Source organism: Misgurnus anguillicaudatus, chromosome 23, assembly GCF_027580225.2.
Source record: "Misgurnus anguillicaudatus chromosome 23, ASM2758022v2, whole genome shotgun sequence".
NCBI lineage: Eukaryota > Metazoa > Chordata > Actinopteri > Cypriniformes > Cobitidae > Misgurnus > Misgurnus anguillicaudatus.
This window is the reverse complement of record NC_073359.2, coordinates 18,634,660-18,653,553: the sequence shown is the minus strand read 5'-3', so window position 1 is coordinate 18,653,553 and position 18,894 is coordinate 18,634,660. Positions and strand designations below refer to the sequence as shown.

General features: G+C 36.8%; 1 protein-coding gene across 3 annotated transcripts in view; it reads left to right on the top strand.

Annotated features, from left to right (window-relative positions):
- Positions 1-7,418, top strand: part of fgf22 (fibroblast growth factor 22) — a 30,947-nt gene extending 23,529 nt beyond the window's left edge. For all 3 annotated transcript variants that reach the window (XM_055218480.2, XM_055218476.2, XM_073861839.1), the window contains 2 exons: positions 2,807-2,910; positions 6,245-7,418. In XM_055218480.2, coding sequence (XP_055074455.2) covers positions 2,807-2,910; positions 6,245-6,439 — 299 coding nt within the window. In that variant the 3' untranslated portion in view covers positions 6,440-7,418. The remainder of the gene's footprint in view (positions 1-2,806; positions 2,911-6,244) is intronic.
- Positions 7,419-18,894: the final 11,476 nt, after the last annotated feature.

Sequence of the window (18,894 nt, the reverse complement as noted above, 5' to 3'; positions counted from 1 at the left end):
GTTATTGTATGTCAAATAATACTGATTAATGTCTTTGTGTCAGTTTATTGTTTAAAATGATCCGCAAATGTGCGTTTTAGATATGTAACACGTGACTTTTCTATGTCACTAACGCAATTACGTGAGGTTGCGCCAGCATGTCACAGGACTGGAGATAGACGAGAAGTTGTGTTTAAAAGTGCATATTTTTTCAAAAATGACAATCTTTTTGCTAGATAAGACCCTTATGCCTCGTTTGGGACCGTTTAGAGTTCTTTAAAACTCTGTTGAAAAAAGCTGTTAAGTGTTGAGTTAAGTGTTAAGTGTTGGGGTCCATTAAAGTCCATTAAAATGAGAAAAATCCTGGAATGTTTTCCTTAAAAAAATAATTTCTTCTCGATTGAACAAAGAAAGACATCAACATTTTGGATGACATGATGGTGAGTAAATTATCTGGATTTTTTTTAAGAAAATTGACTAATCCTTTAAGGGGAACCACTGCCATAGAAGAACCATTTTTGGTTCCCCAATAAACCTTTCAATCAAAGCTTCGTAGAAGAAACATTTTACATTTCCTTCATATTCCACATTACATTTTTATAAACTAAAGAACCTTTTATCACCACAAAGGACAGTAACAGTAGCCTAAGGTTCTTAAGATGTTAAAGGTTCTTTATGGAACCATACAGCCACTAATGGTCCTTCTATGGCATCATGGTCCTTTAACGTCCAAAGAACCTTTTTGTTTAGAAAAGATTTTAAGTGGCAAAACATTTTTTTTAGATTATATAAATTTGTATAAAAGAAATGGTTCTTTGAGGAACCAATAATGGTTCTTCTATGGCATCAGTTTACCTGTGTGATCTGCAAGCCATGACACTCAGACTGCATTATTCAAGTATACATCCATGAAAAAGACATGGAAAGTTGTAAACAATATTTAATCCAGGAGTTCAAAGCCTACACCTGCTCAAAGAGAGAGCGAGACAAAAATTCCAGCTCCAGGCTCGTTTTGTCTGACACCTGCCCTGCATGTGTTCAGCTGTGGCCACTTCCTGTGGTTCATGTGTTTTCTGCCTTCATTTCCCAACTGGCGCTCAGTCAACATCTCATTCAGCACCTCCATGTGTTACTGTGTTTACAGTCGTCCTCCAAAGCCAACAGCTGATTTGTCTGCACCATTTCGCGCCATGCAGTATTATAGAGAGGCTGACAGTACAGAACGGTTCCCAGTCATTTTTCTTTAAGATTGGTTTTACGAGAAGCATGCAGTGTCAGAAAAAAACGGTCCTTAGCTGTCACTAGGGCAGTACGTTTTCTTAAAAACACATTTGCACCTAAAGAGTGCACATTAGTACCTCAACGGTACATATTGGTACCAAATGTATAAATATCTGTACCTCAGTGATACATGTTAGGGTGATTTTCACGAAATCCAGAGTTAGAAGTGTCCAGCATCAGAATTTTTAAAAAGCCATTGAAGCCTTTTTTTTGCACATATAAGATTAAGGTCTGAACTTACTATAACCATTATTTTTAGAGGATTTAAAAGTATTTCCTATAGAATGATTTAAATTTGTTAGATTATCATTATAAAAAAATTATCATTACCGCCACATGATAATACATTAAATATATGCATTTACAAACTCATGTTTCGGTAATGAGAACTAAAAAGTTGTCTAGGTACTATGACAAACAAAATTTCAACTTTTATCTGGAGAGAAAAAATAAGAACTGCTTACCTGGTAGCCATCTTGAGTGTCACAGTCAATTATGTCCCTTCCAACTAATTTTTTGAAAATGTTAGTTCATTGAAAGCTTAAACAATGATTGAAAATTGTTGTGGAGGACGAGAAAATTGGTCTTGGACACATTTATATTCCTTATTATTGTCTCTACATTTACCAATGATCACCAAATACCACATGTTTCTTTACTGTAAATGTTTATAGTATAACATGCACTGAAGCTTTTTATTTTTTAGATTTTTTAATTATAAATATTTCCATGTCAAAGAACCCAAATCCAGTCATGGACACGTTGCGGTAATGAATATTTTCCCCTTAAATGTGGAAAAAACAACAAAATTGGTTTGTATGATTTCATTTGAAATCATGTGCAAAATAGTACATGAAGAGATGTTTGTATGCTTCTTATTTTGATAGCATTTCCTTTTTTTATCAAAATGTTTAATGACACCTCATATCATCTAATTTCGTGGGAATCACCCATTAGGACCTTTACTACCCATTGAAAGACAGTGTGTCATTTATTATAAATTCATTATTCTTTATATGTTAACTTGTAAGTGTTTATTTTTACTTGTTTTCAAGTAAAATATAAAAAAACGAAATAAAGTATTCGGAGTGTTTTTTTAAAGGATGTATCTTAAATATAAGTGTATTTTGGCTTACTGCACTGGCAAGTGAAACAAGTGAACATCTTCCAGTGCAGTAAGACAAAATGCCCTTATTTTGAAGATATATTTTTTGAAAACATACATGTATATTGATCTTGTTTTGAAGATTTTTAGATATTTTTACTAAGAAACAAGCTAAAATACATAGAAAGAATTTGATATATTGCTTTAGTATGCTATTTCTTTTAAAAGCATACAAAGTTCCAATGAAAACTAAGCTGTTATTGATGATCTTACAATGAACATCATTCAAAATGGTCTATTATGCATGTCCTGTTTTTTCTTGTCCTGAAAGCCCATCCCTTGAGCATATGGATTTTCTAATCGGTAATGATAGAGAGGCTTTTGATGGAGAAACCCCCCCTTGCTTAACCAGATATCTGTTTCTTGTTTTCTGCTCTCCAGGTCTGATGGAAATCCGATCTGTCAGTGTGGGAGTTGTTGCCATCAAATCTGTCAGCACCGGTCTGTACCTAGCCATGTCCAAAAAAGGCACGCTCTTCGGATCGGTAGGTACATCACATAACAAAACCAGTGGGGATGAAAGGGAACCGTTACTAGAATTGAGCAAATCAAAGAGTTGTTTTTCTACCAGTGGATGAAGCTCAACCTGTACAATTGCAAAGAAACATGTGGGTCATCCAAGTGGGAACTGATAAATATATGACCTCATAATCTAATTTTGAGATTAGGAGCATAAAAGTTTGATTTCACTCATTGATTTTAATCTTTGCATGACAGTCAATATTAAAGGGGATATTTCACAATACTTTTTTTAAGATGTAAAATAAATCTTTGGTGTACCCAGACTACGTATGTGAAGTTTTTGCTCAAAATCTCATATAGATAATTTTTTATAACATGGTAAAATTGGCACTGTGTAGGTGTGAGCAAAATGTGCCAATTTGGGTGTGTCCTTTAAAATGCAAATGAGCTGATCTCTGCACTAAATGCCAGTGCTGTGGTTGGATAGTGCAGATTAAGGGGCGGTATTATCCCCTTCTGTCATCACAAGGGGAGCCCAATTTCAATGAGCTATTTTTCACAAGCTTGCAGAGAATGGTTTATCAAAACTAAGTTACTGGGTTGATCTTTTTTTACATTTTCTAGGTTGATACAAGCACTGGGAACCCAATTATAGCACTAAAACATGAAAAAAGTCAGATTTTCATGATATGTCCCCCTATTTAAAGTTTACACTATGTAGAAGCTTGGTTTTCACAGGCATGGTCACATACAATAATTTACCGGAACTGCAGGGTCTAAGCAGATTGTGCTACGCCGTCCCAAGTTAGTGCGTGCCATCAGACAGTTGTTTGTGGCTTGTTTAATAAAGACGCCTATTTGCATGGTGTCTGAGTGCTTTAACTGCTCTGCGAAATCTCAACCTGGCAATCTGTCATCCAGCCATGATAAGATGGCTTACAGATGGCTATATCTGTCCTCCGATCCCCAGAGTAAACATGACAAACCTTGGGAATCACTCAAGACTAAAGCACCCTTACCCTTTCAGAATTACAAAGAAATGATTATTAGTCACATTGAGTCATTCCAAAGTGACCTTACCAGACTGCAATCTGACTCTAATTTTGAAGTTAAAGGGACAGTTCACCCAAAAATGAAAATCCTGTCATCATTTACTCACCCTCATGTTGATCTAAACCTGTACACTGTAAAAAAAGTTGGTTTAACTTAAAAAAGTAAGTTACATGCCTGTCTTAAAGGTGCAGTGTGTAAATTTTAGAAAGATCTTTTGACAGCAATGCATCAGTGGTGTATAAAGACCTTATATAATAAACTTGTTTTGAACTTGTATTGTTTTTATTAAGTTAGAATGAGCCATTTTATCTACATGCAATGGGGGTCCCCCTACATGTAAGCTGCCATTTTGCACCGCCATGATTCTACAGTAGCCCTAAAAGGACAAATTGCTCTACAGAGCGCGTTTGTCACTACGTTGTCTCAGATGATGACATGTCTGTCCTGTGATGGCTATCATAGCTTCTCTTTGTGCTTCGAAAGGGAGGGGTGCAACTCGCAACCTCACCACTAGATGCCGCTAAAATCTACACACTGCACCTTTAAAATTTTGAGTTAAATCCACTTAAAAAATATTAGTTGACTATAGCATAGGCCTATGAGATTTAGCCAATATTAGCCATATTTTTAAGTTGAACCAACAAATCTTTTAGTGTACTGGTAACTTCAAACAGAAAGGGTAAAGGGCCGTTAACATTATAATGATAAATATAACTATAAAAGATAACTTAAAAATTGTTTCATAGACGGTTTTAACAGTACCAATATAAACAAACGGCTTTCGTGGAACAAACGTAACTTCCTCCGTAATCTCCGTCTCCCCTTGTCTGAAGGAAACCAAAACAGTTGTTATTTTCGATGAGGTATTTGTTCCAGAGTTCAGTTTAGACACTAGTAAGACCATTTAACAGAGACCGGAAGTGAAGTTCCGACCAGACGTGTAACCGCGACAACGTCCGTGAATCTGATGAAACTGTCTACTTTATAATAAAGAGAATAGCGGAGTTCACATCACAACCATAACGATAAAGATACAATGAACGATGTGGGATTTACTTTTCCCACCTGATGAACAATAAACCATACAACGCAAAATTACCTCAGGTATGCAGAACTTTAAAAAAAATATATTATTCTTTTATAAGAAATATGCAATATTAATTAATGCCATTAAAGGCAAGTGATTTCTCATCCGGTGGTATCATCCATTTTCTTCTATGACTTTTTCCTCCTGACTAAAAAGTCAGTCGGGATCTTCTTCTAGGAGTTTTTTTCAACCCCTAGGGAGTCAGCTGACATTGGTTTAACTTAGAACTCTTTTCTATACGTTACATTATTACTACGCTTGCTAGTACGGTTTAATCTTAGCCGCTGTACTCTGCTACTTATGTTTTCCACCGATTTTTCTGTGTTCTTCTGCTTTTATTAATGTAAAGTTGCTTTGAAACACAATGAAACAATGTGAAAAGCGCTATATAAATAAAATTTAATTGAATGTGGATGCTAATATAGTTATCGTTATAGTTAACGTTACAGTTATCGTTATAATGTGAATGGCCCTTTAAATATTTACTTTTTGTTGTTATTGGCTATCACATAACCCAGCTAATAACAACATTACACTGTAAAAAGTAAAAAGTTGTTTCAACTTAATAAAGTACTTTAGCTGGTTGCCTTAAAGGGGACATAACATAAAAATCGGACTTTTTCCATATTTAAGTGCTATGATTGGGACCCCAGTGCTTCTATCAACCTAGAAAATGTAAACAAGATCAACCGAGTAACTCAGTTTTGGTAAACCATTTGCAAGCATGCGAAAAATAGCTAAATCGAAATTACGATCCCTTGTAATGTCAGAAGGGAATAATACCGCCCCTTAACCTGCACTATCCAACCACGGCACTGTCATTTAGTGCAGGAATCAGCTCATTTGCATTTAAAAGGACACACCCAAAAATAGCACATTTTTGCTTACATCTACAAAGCGGCAATTTTAACATAAATTATCTATATGGTATTTTAGGCTGGAACTTCACATATGTACTCTGGAGACACCAAAGATTTATTTGACATCTTAAAAAAGTCTTGTGAAATGTCCCCTTTAATTTTTTTTTAAATATTAGCATATTTAGATTTAACTAATATTTTAAAGTTGAATTAACTCAAAATTTTAAGGCAATCAGGTAACTTACTTTTTTTTAAGTTGAACCAACAAATCTTTATTTTTTACAGTGTGTTTCTTCATTCTGTTGAACATAAAAGAAGACATTTTGATAAATGACGTTGATATCACTCTCGCTGCAGGTCAGATACAACCCAAGCTGCAAGTTTAAGGAGCGCATCGAGGAGAACGGCTACAACACGTACGCCTCCCTGCGCTGGAAACACAAGGGAAGGCAGATGTTCGTGTCTCTCAACGGCAGAGGGAAACCGCGGAGAGGACACAAAGCTCGACGAAGACATCCGTCCACCCACTTCCTCCCTATGCTCCCCACGTAGCTGGACTCTCATCCATGAGCAATGCTCGGACATCGTCAGTTGAAATCCTCCACCCCATTTGAATGCTATTAAGCTGTTTTTTCCCACAGTACATTAACTTATTACTCAGCTTAAATCCCAGTACAGTTTAATGCAAGTTCTGTATATACAGGTTATGTATTAATGTTATTGTTAAGCATCCATTATGGTGTACAGATCACTAAATGACATGTGAACCAGTCTGTTAAAACCCAGCTAAAGACTTACATTTTACTGCATAAAATCATCTTATGTAATGTAAAGAACGTTCATTGAAAATATAACCTTGATATCTTTAATATGGACTGAGTAAGGTCATGTCAAAGGTGTTTTTATACCCACATATCTTGTCACATTAACATTATTTTTCTCAGCCTGTCGCGCAATAGAACATTTCATATATTTCAACCTCTGCTTGGACGCAATGTTTTTGTCTGTATCCTCGAAACCGCAGTCTGGTCCACACACCTGTGAGAATCTGGCTTCATCCACGTGCCACCGACCACAACTGCATGTTCTGCTTACTAATGATGAGCATCACCTGCTGAGCGGTTAGCCGTGGCGGAAAGTCCAAAAGCGCCGTCCAAAAAGGCAGAATTGTATCCGCACTAATGGAAGCCTCGCTTAAAACAGGACCTGTGCTACTTTCCTGGCAGTCTGTATATGCTTTACGGCCATCTCACCTGTTAGTCGAAAAGTTAAAGGAACATAGGATTTTATTCACTGTGTGAAATGCCGATTCACATATTTCGTAAAGCTACACGCGTTTGAGAGAGGTGTTGAAACTAATGGGGTATGTGAAGGTATGTGCGCATATATTACATGAGTCCTGCGGTGGATTTGTAAGCCTCATTGATTTTCAGCTCATGTGTGCGTTGAACAACCACGAAAATCCCAAATGCCACTGTTCCTGACATAATTCAATCTTCATGATGTTTCAGTTGAAAAGCCCAATTCAGAAGGAAAAAAACTGAATGAACAGCAAAATAAAAGACTGCTTCAGGTGTATAAATAAAAAGGTTTTTGGGTATTTGCAGTTTGTGTTTGTTTCAATAAACATTGATTTTGATTTGGGTTGAAGTTATTTCAGGATGCATCTACTTTTAGATATAAAGACAAGAAATTTTGTAGATCATTTGTAAGTGTTCAAACTATTTGAAATCTATAAAGAAATTATACTATTATACACTCACCTAAAGGATTATTAGGAACACCATATTAATACTGTGCTTTACCCCATTTCGCCTTCAGAACTGCCTTGATTCTACATGGCATTGATTCAACAAGGTGCTGAAAGCATTCTTTAGAAATGTTGGTCTATATTGATAGGATAGCATCTTGCAGTTGATGAAGATTTGTGGGATGCACATCCAGGGCATGAACTACATCCCAAAGATGCTCTATTGAGTTGAGGTCTGGTGACTGTGGGGGCCATTTTAGTACAGTGAACTCATTCTCATGTTAATGAAACCAATTTGAAATGATTCGAGCTTTGTGACATGGTGCATTATCCTGCTGGAAGTGGCCATCAAAGGATGGGTACATGATGGTCATAAAGGGATGGACATGGTCAGAAACAATGCTCGGGTAGGCCGTGGCATTTAAACAATGCCCAATTGGCACTAAGGGGCCTAAAGTGTGCCAAGAAAACATCCCCACATCATTACACCACCACCAGCCTGCACAGTTGTAACAAGGCATGATGGATCCATGTTCTCATTTTGTTCACAGCAAATTCTGGCCCTACCATCTGAATGTCTCAACAGAAATCGAGACTCATCAGACCAGGCAACATTTTTCCAGTCTTCAACTCTACAATTTTGGTGAGCTCATGCAAATCGTAGCATCTTTTTCCTATTTGTAGTGGAGATGAGTGGTACCCGGTGGAGTCTTCTGCTGTTGTAGAACATACACCTCAAGGTTGTGCGTGTTGTGGCTTCACAAATGCTTTGCTGCATACCTCGGTTGTAACAAGTGGTTATTTCAGTCAAAGTTGCTCTTCTATCAGCTTGAATCAGTCTGTCCATTCTCCTCTGACCTCTAGCATCTACAAGGCATTTTCGCCCACAGGACTGCCACATACTGGATGTTTTTCCCTTTTCACACCATTCTTTGTAAACCCTAGAAATGGTTGTGTGTGAAATTCCCAGTAATCCCATGCCACGCTCAAAATTGCTTTCCCATTCTGACATTCAGTTTGGAGGTCAGGAGATTGTCTTGACCAGGTCCACACCCCTAAATGCATTTAAGCGACTGCCATGTGATTGGTTGATTAGATAATTGCATTAATGAGAAATTGAACAGATGTTCCTAATAATCCTTTAGGGGAGTGTATATGACAATGTTAAGGTTTATATCAACGCTCATGGCAATTCCCACGTATTTTACAAGGTGGCTAATTCGTATTAATTCATACGACCACATTCGTACATTTTTGTCACCCCTGTGACTGTTTTATGATAATCGTACGTTTTTGCACGATTTACTTCGTTTGAATTCACACAAATTAGCCAACTTGTAAAATACAGTATGTATGAATTCTATGAGATCAGGGTGGTTTATACAGACCTTTCTATGTTCTATAAGAAAGAAAAGCGTCTGCAATGGAGATCAAATGGAGAAGACTGCTTCTCAGATATTTCTCTACGAAATTTTGTAATATATTCACGTAACTTTTTGATTATTTTTTCATGTCATTGTCACAAATTTCAATGTTTTTTCATGATCGTATCATGAATTTCTGTTTACATATATTTGTCACCTATTGGTTACTCAACTGTTTTGTCCTATTTTCTTACCATTGTCGCTTCGGTTTAGGGTTAGATTTACATAAAATTACATCCTTACCCAAACCCCCCTCTAACTCCAGGAGACAATGGTTAAAAAATCATACAATATAAAAAAATCCAGATTTTTTTTATAAACCAATACTTAAAGGAACAGTATCTAGGATTGTGGCCAAAACTGGTATTGCAATCACAAAACTTGTGGCTAAAACTGGTATTGCAATCACACAACTGGTGGCCAATACACAAAATGACAACATAAACATCAGTTGAGGGCTGCAACTCCACTTTTTAAATGACAATATCCTGGCCAGACCACTGTTGTCAGTGGTATAAGTATTTGAAATGAAAATTATTTCTTAATGTCTAGTAACATATCAGGGCCATTTTATGATTAATTGATATAAATTTCTTACATACTGTTCCTTTAAAGTGACGTCCTATCGCAAACACCAAATCTAACCCTAAACTGAAGCGACAATTGTTTGAAAATAGGAAAAAGCAGTTGAGTAACCAATACGTGACATTTACACGTAAACAGAAATTCGTGATACGATCACGAAAAAAACGTGGAAATTCGTGAAAATATCACGAAAAAAGAATAAAAAAGTTACATGACTATGCCTGATTTCATGAGAATTTGTACATATTTTACAAGTTGGCTAATTTGTATTAATTCGCATGAAATGAATTTTACAAAAATTTATGATAGTGATAAAAAATACAATAATGAAACCCCAGCCCACCCCAATGTCTAATATGAATTAGCCACCTCGTAAAATAAACTATGAATTGCCATGAGTAGTGTTGAAAAAAAAACAGCACGCATACTTATCAGTTTGTAATAACATACTATTTCTCAATCTAACAAAAGTCCATTTCCTGTCAAATTTCTTCAGGCCCAAATTATATGAGCTGTCTTTCAAATGTTATAGCCCAATATTTTTTTATGCATGTCAACAGTTTGTGTCATTTTGGCGGTTTATGAGACAAAGAATATACTGAAACATCCAAACTTCATAAATTAAGTTTTTATAAAGCTTTGAATTTTACAAGATACATTTCATTGACAATGACAACGACGTTCTATAAGCTTTTAAAAGCTTTAAAATTTGGGCTTTCAAAGGCATCTGACCAATAAAAAAAATCCTTTTGATTCTTTCACGCAGATGCTTTATATCCTACTTTAATCCAGCGTTCAATTCTCTTCAACATTTACAAGTAAAAGCTCTTTACTTTTCTGTCTTTCCCTGCACTTCAGCGCAGGAATTCAGTCTGTAGTTCAGTGTGTGTTTATGCCAGTTTTTCGCTTGAAAGACACAGAAAGACACATAAATGAAGCGTCTGTAATTATCATTGCTGGTCTACTGTCCTGTCAGTTCGTTCGCCAGCGAGACCGGAGTGATCTTTTGGCAGCACTGGGACGAAAGATCAAAGCTTTGGACCTTTGATCTATAGTAAAACAGCCCGAAAACGTTCCTTTGGAAAATCAGGATGGAATGCCTGAGAAAAAAAGAGGACGGGACACTGGAAAGCTTGGCGAGGACATCTTCTGTCTTTCTCTGGATCTGGACAGTTTGATTGTTCAGGTTTTGGGTCTTTGATTGTTAAACAGTGATGGATAAACGTCTTGATACAATAGATGAAATGATAGAAGTCTCTGGGCCTTTACCTGTCACTGGGAAATTTTGACTCCACAATTTTAGGTTCCCAAAAATGCTAACTTGCTAAGACAGGATTCAAAGTGCATGTTTTTGAGAATGTCGTCTTGTCGTCCCTGTGTAAACTATGACAATGCCAATCTGTGATAACAGTGAAATCACGTGCACGTGTTAATTCAGTCCACAACAGCAATGACGGCCTAGCGCCTCTCCAAAAAAAGTTTACAAAATTTTGCTACCTACCTCTTTGTCTGAACAAAACTGCTCTGTGCTTTCATGCCGTCTTGATTATTTGTCTTTATCGCTCTAAGGAAGAAAGCATACATGCACGTGTGTGTAGTGTAGGTAACATCGACATCTACTGGCCTGGCACGCATAATACAGCATTTTTAGTTGTAAACGCAGATCTTTTAATTGTCGTGTGTATGTAAAATTTTAAAACCATTCAACTGTGGTGGTCAATTACGTTCAATAAAGTCTGAAAGATACACTTAATGTGAAATATTATCTAATTTATACAATTCAACTATAATTCAGATACAGCATAATCAAAGTATTATTTTGCAGTTATTATTTTCTACTCAGACATTCATCTTTATAGCATTTTTTTAGGGTGACCATACGTGCCATTCTTCCCGGACGCGTCCTGGCCAGGATTTCGGGTTCGTCTTCCGGAAGTCGTATTTGTCGACCGCATACGTCCTACAGCCCTGCTGAAAAAACAATAAAACCATTTTAGAAAATTTGAATGGATTCCATTAAAATACTAATAAGAACCATTAGCTTTTACCATTAAAACCACTACACTGTAGTGTGTTTTGGGCCATATTCCATTAGAACTAATACATAGAACCAATAAATACCATTAGAGACCAACAAAGACCACTACACTGTAGTGTGTTTTGGGCCATATTCCATTACAACTAATACATAGAACCAATAAATACCATTAGAGACCAACAAAGACCAATACACTGTAGTGTGTTTTGGGCCATATTCCATTAGAACTAATACATAGAACCAATAGAACCAATAAATACCATTAGAGACCAACAAAGACCACTACACTGTAGTGTGTTTTGGGCCATATTCCATTACAACTAATACATAGAACCAATAGAACCAATAAATACCATTAGAGACCAACAAAGACCACTACACTGTAGTGTGTTTTGGGCCATATTCCATTACAACTAATACATAGAACCAATAAATACCATTAGAGACCAACAAAGACCAATACACTGTAGTGTGTTTTGGGCCATATTCCATTAGAACTAATAAATAGAACCAATAGAACCAATAAATACCATTAGAGACCAACAAAGACCACTACACTGTAGTGTGTTTTGGGCCATATTCCATTACAACTAATACATAGAACCAATAGAACCAATAAATACCATTAGAGACCAACAAAGACCAATACACTGTAGTGTGTTTTGGGCCATATTCCATTACAACTAATACATAGAACCAATAGAACCAATAAATACCATTAGAGACCAACAAAGACCACTACACTGTAGTGTGTTTTGGGCCATATTCCATTACAACTAATACATAGAACCAATAAATACCATTAGAGACCAACAAAGACCAATACACTGTAGTGTGTTTTGGGCCATATTCCATTAGAACTAATACATAGAACCAATAGAACCAATAAATACCATTAGAGACCAACAAAGACCACTACACTGTAGTGTGTTTTGGGCCATATTCCATTACAACTAATACATAGAACCAATAAAACCAATAATACCATTAGAGACCAACAAAGACCAATACACTGTAGTGTGTTTTGGGTCATATTCCATTAGAACCAATAAAATTCCCAATAAAACCAATTGAATTTCTGTAATGGTGTCTATTGGGGTTTTTTTTAGCAGGGAGGATTATTATTATTATTACAGAAAAGCAACCGTTACGTTTTAAGGTAAGAATGAAACTACGATTGTATGTCTTATGTTTTTAACTGGATGGCGTATGCGGTCAACCAATACGAATTCCGGAAGACGCACCGAAATCCTGGCCAGGACGCGTCTGGAAAGAATGGCACGTATGGTCACCATAGCATCAGTTACATTTATAAATGTCTTAAATGTGAGTTAAAACATTCATATCTTTAAGAACAACATTTGCAACTAATAACCATTGAGCCTGTTTATTGTTTTCAATGTAAACAAAGTTTCATAAAGATCTCACTGATTCACAGACAATGAATATGAATCTGCTCAATATGCTAGGAAATTGAAATTGATCAGGGTAAGCCAAAATTTCTTTACCCCTTACGTCTCTGGCTTAAATTTTGCATTTCATTTTGGCCCTAGTACATTTAGTTTGAAGCCAATATTTTTTAAACACATATATATATATAGCACGAAATCTGTCAATGAGGCCGGTATTGTAGCATTGAATCTGTCTGAGAAAATTTAGCACGGCAGTTAAAATGAGTTGTTGCATTACTTTCAGGTTGAAAAAATAATCCCCTCGTTCCTTTCCCTCTTGCGGTTCTGTCAACCTTGGCAGACGAGATTCATCATGGCGTTGATTGTCATCAAGTTGAGGATTAGTGCGTGTCCTCTGAAGCATCTGGGTGTACGTGAATCCGGGAGTGTTGTGCGCGCACCTCCTGGCCCTCGTAAACCCTTGACGGGGTGCTGTCGCGGTATGTGCCGCAACCACAAAGTCTCCCCAGACCTAGGCACCATTTAGGCATTCCCAGAATGCCTGCGGGTAGGCCAAATACTGGCGAGTGGGTTGAGCAGACTGCCACGAGGAGGGGGAGAAGAGCCGGGCTGCTGTCCATTGTTACAGGTTTCGAGCGGCTGAACGAGTTACGTATTGGCTGCGGTCCCAGTCGACATTGCGAGATTGTCTTTGGCTTTCGAAGGGCTGGAAAAGGCATGAGACAGGTTGGGTTCACGCAAATTCTCAAGCATGCCAAACCTCTGTCTGTCTGTCTGTCTTGCCCTCGCGGTACAGCTGTTGTGTGTATATAGGAGAGAAAGGTTTCTGTTGGGTTAGACAGATTCTGTCTTTTGTCACCATCTGTGTTGCAGTATTTTCTAAGGAGAAACTTTGCACTGACAGGTTACTGAAGAGTTTTTTTTTTGGCATTTTCCACTTAATGTTTTAAGTTGGATTTTCTTTTCTCCCGTCCAAAACACTTGGTAAAATAAGATTAGGGTTAGCCCTGCATCCGAAACCACATACTTTCCTACTATTTAGTAGGCGAGAAACAAGAGAAGCATGTAAAAATTGGGCGAAAAGTATCCGGATGTCATACTTTCGGACAATGGAATCAATGTGCACTTTACTATCCCACAAGGCCATATAGGATTTGGAAACAAAGATGATGCGATGCAACCCACGCTGGTAGGTCACATGACAATGACAACAGTGACCGGTGATTTCATATACATACATTCATATAAACATACTTATGTTAAGAATTTATTAATTTAAATAAGTACCTACTGTCAGGAACAGGGGACAGATAAACCCAAAAACAAGCGATGTCGGGGGTGAACAAAAAGACTTTAATAAATGACAAAACAAAGGCCCACAAGTGGGCAAACAACAGTAAACAGGATATGATATACTGGACAGACTTAAAACAAAACTAGACTTGACACTAGACTAGAACACTTGACTTTCAACAGCAAACACAAAACGAACGAGCATAGGACAAGAAACACAAGGGCTTTAAATATCGTAAGGGTGTAAATCAAGAGGGGAATAGGTGCTAGGGATCAGACATTCAAACCAATGAGAATGACAAGGGAGCGGGGTAAAAGAGACAAGACAAGGAAAACTCGTGGCCTGATATCAACAAACCATGGCCATGTGTTCCCACACAGAACATGATACTGTCAGAACCCTGTCAATTTAAACTAGACACTTAAACAAGAGAACAATCTGACAGGATCCTGACACCTACTCAAGAGAGTATGCAAGTGTGCCATTGTCTAGCTGTGACCGGGTTTTTACTTTGGACTCCATCTTTTGGGTTAGTTTCAGACTCACAGGGTGCACTAAACCAGTGGTTTTCAAACCTGTCCTGGAGGACCACTAGTACTGCACAATTTGCATGTCTCCCTCATTAGACACACCTGGTTTAAATCTTCAGTTCATTAGTAGAGACTACAAGACCTGAACTGGGTGTGTAAGGTAACTGAATGAGGTGTGTCACAAAAGGAAAACATGCAAAATGTGCAGTACTAGTGGTCCTCCAGGACAGGTTTGAAAACCCCTGCACTAACCAATCAGGTAGCAGCTTCAACTGTCCAAGTCTGTCATCATTTCTGATCCAGTGTTGGGACGTAAGTGATAGAAAACATCTGAAAAAGTGAGAAAGGGAATAAATAAAATGAAAGAAACTGTGGAGGCCACAAATGTCAGTAGTGTAGATGGGGCGTAGGCTGACATATCCTGTGTAATAACACATCATGCAAATATTTTGTGCTCAGGGTAAACTGACTTATATTGCTTTGTATGTAGAGTGCCACATACAGTGCATGAATAAAACAGTAATTGAATCTGGTCAAGTCAGAATGTGCATTGCTAATAAAAAATAACACATACAGTACAGAAATCCAGACCATTTTCACCTCAGCTTTGGGTAAGAAAGGGACAAACCCAGCCGAGAAAATTTTTATATTTGGATCAAACAATGGGTTAAAGGCGGAGTCCACGATGTTTGAAAGCCAATGTTGATATTTGAAATCACCTAAACAAACACACCCCTACCCCAATAGAATCGGGACCTTCTGTTGATAGACCCGCCCCACAGATACGCAACCCAGGCAACGATGAGGGTTAGTAGACACGCTCCTTACTGCTGATTGGCTATAAGTGTGTTTTGGTAGTCGGCCCGTCTCCTTTTCCAAAGCGTTTTTCAAACATCGTGGACTCCGCCTTTAAACAACCCAGCACAGGTTAAATTGCAACCCAACACTGCTTTTCTCACAGATGTACTGCAACATGTCAGATTCAATAAAAAATTTCAAGGAAAAGCTCAAACAAATTTTCCCATGATGTTCAACAGTTTGTTTCGCGTTCATTTTCACTGTCCCCTTTCTAAGTCGAAAGAAGGGATTTCTCTGCATTTGAAGAGTTTCGTTGCAAAACGAGATAAATCCATTTTTTGACAAAACATGTTTATTATTATGTTATCATATTATTATTTTGTTTTATGGTGCTACTTAGCTGTATTTTTTAAGTTATGAAGGTTTAAATCAAAACAAACCTGCAGTTGCATTGAAATTAATTGGAATGCACAACCAAAAAACGAGATTTCTGAACAATTAAAAAAACGGTGGTTATCTCGTTTTGCAACGAAACTCTTCATTTGTAATTTTTACACTGCAAAAAATTACTTTCTTACTTAGTTTTTTTTTGTCTTGTTTTCAGAACAAATATATAAAAATGTTAAAATCAAGATGCATTTTCTTGATGAGCAAAATTACCTAGGAAAATAAGTCTAGTTCTTATGCAAAAACTATACAATTTAAGTGAATTTGTGCTTAAAACAAGCAAAATTATTGGCCAATGGGGTGAGAAAATTTTGCTTAAATTAAGTGTTTAAGAAAAAAGAAAACTTATTTTTAGTTTTTTTTCTCACTCCATTGGCAGATATTTTTGCTTGTTTTAAGCACAGATTTACTTAAATTGTAACTTTTTTTAAAGCATTTTTAATTTAAGAATTTTTAGATATTTCTACTGAAAACAACACAAGATCTCAGGAGTCAGGAAATAAGCCTAACAATGGATTCGGACATGCCTTCATGCCTTCCTGCCTTGGAAAGCTGCTAACGTCCAGAAACGCTGTAAATAAATTAAAATGTTTTTTTCTTGATGGGCAAAATGCTTACCCCATTAAAAAAATTTAATGGGGTAAGCAAATTTTTCTTGAATTTAGTGTTTAAGTAAAATGTTCAAGATTTTTTTGCTTACCCCATTACCAGATTTTTGCTTGTTTTATGCACAAAATCACTTAAATTTAATATTTTTGGTCTAAAAACTAGACTTATTTTCTTGGGTCATTTTGCTCATCAAGAAAAAGCATCTTATTTTAAGAATTTTTAGCTATTTTTTACTGAAAACAAGACAAAAATACTAAGAAATTTTTTTCTTGAAAATAATTTTTTGCAGAGCATGTTTGCTAACGCTGAGATGAGACGATAGTGGACAGATGCCTTTCTTTTGTGTCCCAAGTTCCCAACAACTTAATACAAGGGACTACAACATGCATTGCTTCACCATTGCTACAAATGCATTATGACATTGCTTCACCAGGTTTTGGTCATTTTTGTGAGACAGCACAAGTGCACCACACAGGTTTCCTCATGAAAATAATGCATTATATTAGCTTACAATTAAAAACTGTAGAATTAAAGCAGAGATGTAGTGATATGTGTTCAGGAGATTGTGATTGACCGTTAAATGTGGGGTGCAACGTGCTGGATAGAGAGATTGTTCATGTGCATTAGTAAAGTAAAGCCAAAATGTTCACCAAGTTATCTACTCTGTATCTTAACAGAATATAAGATATTTTTATAAAAAATGATAAGACCTTTTTAATTTTTGTGACTATTTTGCGATGAAATAGCAAATTATGCAGGATCGAGAAATAACGCAAACATTTTGTTGATTTTCTTGAAGTTTCTGGACCTTCTTAAAACATCACTGATTCGCACCTTCATCATTTCACTTTTTTGATTCAATCAGTTTGATTTCACTTATGGATTTTTACCTTTGACATAATCTTGGTCAATAATCATCAGGTTATCAAGTTTATATTTTCACAGAAAGTTCTGGATAAATGATGAATAAGATGACATATGCTGTATGATAACACGAATTACACATCATGCTTTTGTTGAAATGCATATTTTGTGCTCTATACGTGAACAGACTTGTATTGCTTTAGACTCTCACTAGAGTAAATGTGCCATTTACAAATAAGCAGCTCAAATGTAAGAGTTAGGAGAATAATAACTGAATTATATAAAATGTACCAAACATTATATCAAAAAGTGCATTGCTAACTGTGCAGTGGTGCAACATAAACTGGAAATGGCATTAATGCAAATGAAAATAACACCACCACACAGGACAGGGCAGGGTGCATAAATGCAACACTTGTATTGACTATAAAATGACTAAGAAAGCCACAATAGTAGTTCTCCTCATATCTTGGTTAGTTTTCTTAAAGAGCAGAGGCAAGTGGAGGAAGCGTTTGTGCTTTAGATCGTAGCCTTAGAGAAGAAAAAACACCTGTCATTGCACACACTTACACTGCCTGGATTGGGTAAGCTTGGTATTTACATGTAATTGTATATTTAGTCAGTGCAATTGAAAGAAATAATAAAATGTAGAAGAGGACTTTTCTTTAACTCTGATGATTTTGTCCCAAGCATGTTTGCTAGTCTTGTATAGTAAACCATTGGGGTTATTATTGGCATTTATTTAAAAACTCCAGAGCAGAGATATTAAAGGGATACTTCACCGATTTAGCATTCAGCTTTGTATCTGTAGAAACCCGGCAGTATTACTGAATGACCATGTTTCCCTCCCTCATTTCCCCCTGAGAGGAGAGATATCTGCATTTTGGTTCTGCAAAAAAGTCCTCCGATGATGTAATATGACGATTTTTGCATCGTCGGAGGACTTTTTTGCAGAACCAAAATGCAGATATCTCTCCTCTCAGGGGGAAATGATGGAGGGAAACATGGTCATTCAGTAATACTGCCGGGTTTCTACAGATACAAAGCTGAATGCTAAATCGGTGAAGTATCCCTTTAATAAACATAACACTTTAAACACATGCCCTATCTTGCACTCAGCGCAATTAACTTTGTCAGTGACGCATGTATCATTTCATATCTTGCACCGGCGCACAGCGGGTTTTTCCCTCCACAGACGCACGTCGGCAAACTAGGGAATGAACCTGCGCCCCCTGGGCGGTTCAGCGCAAAAAAGG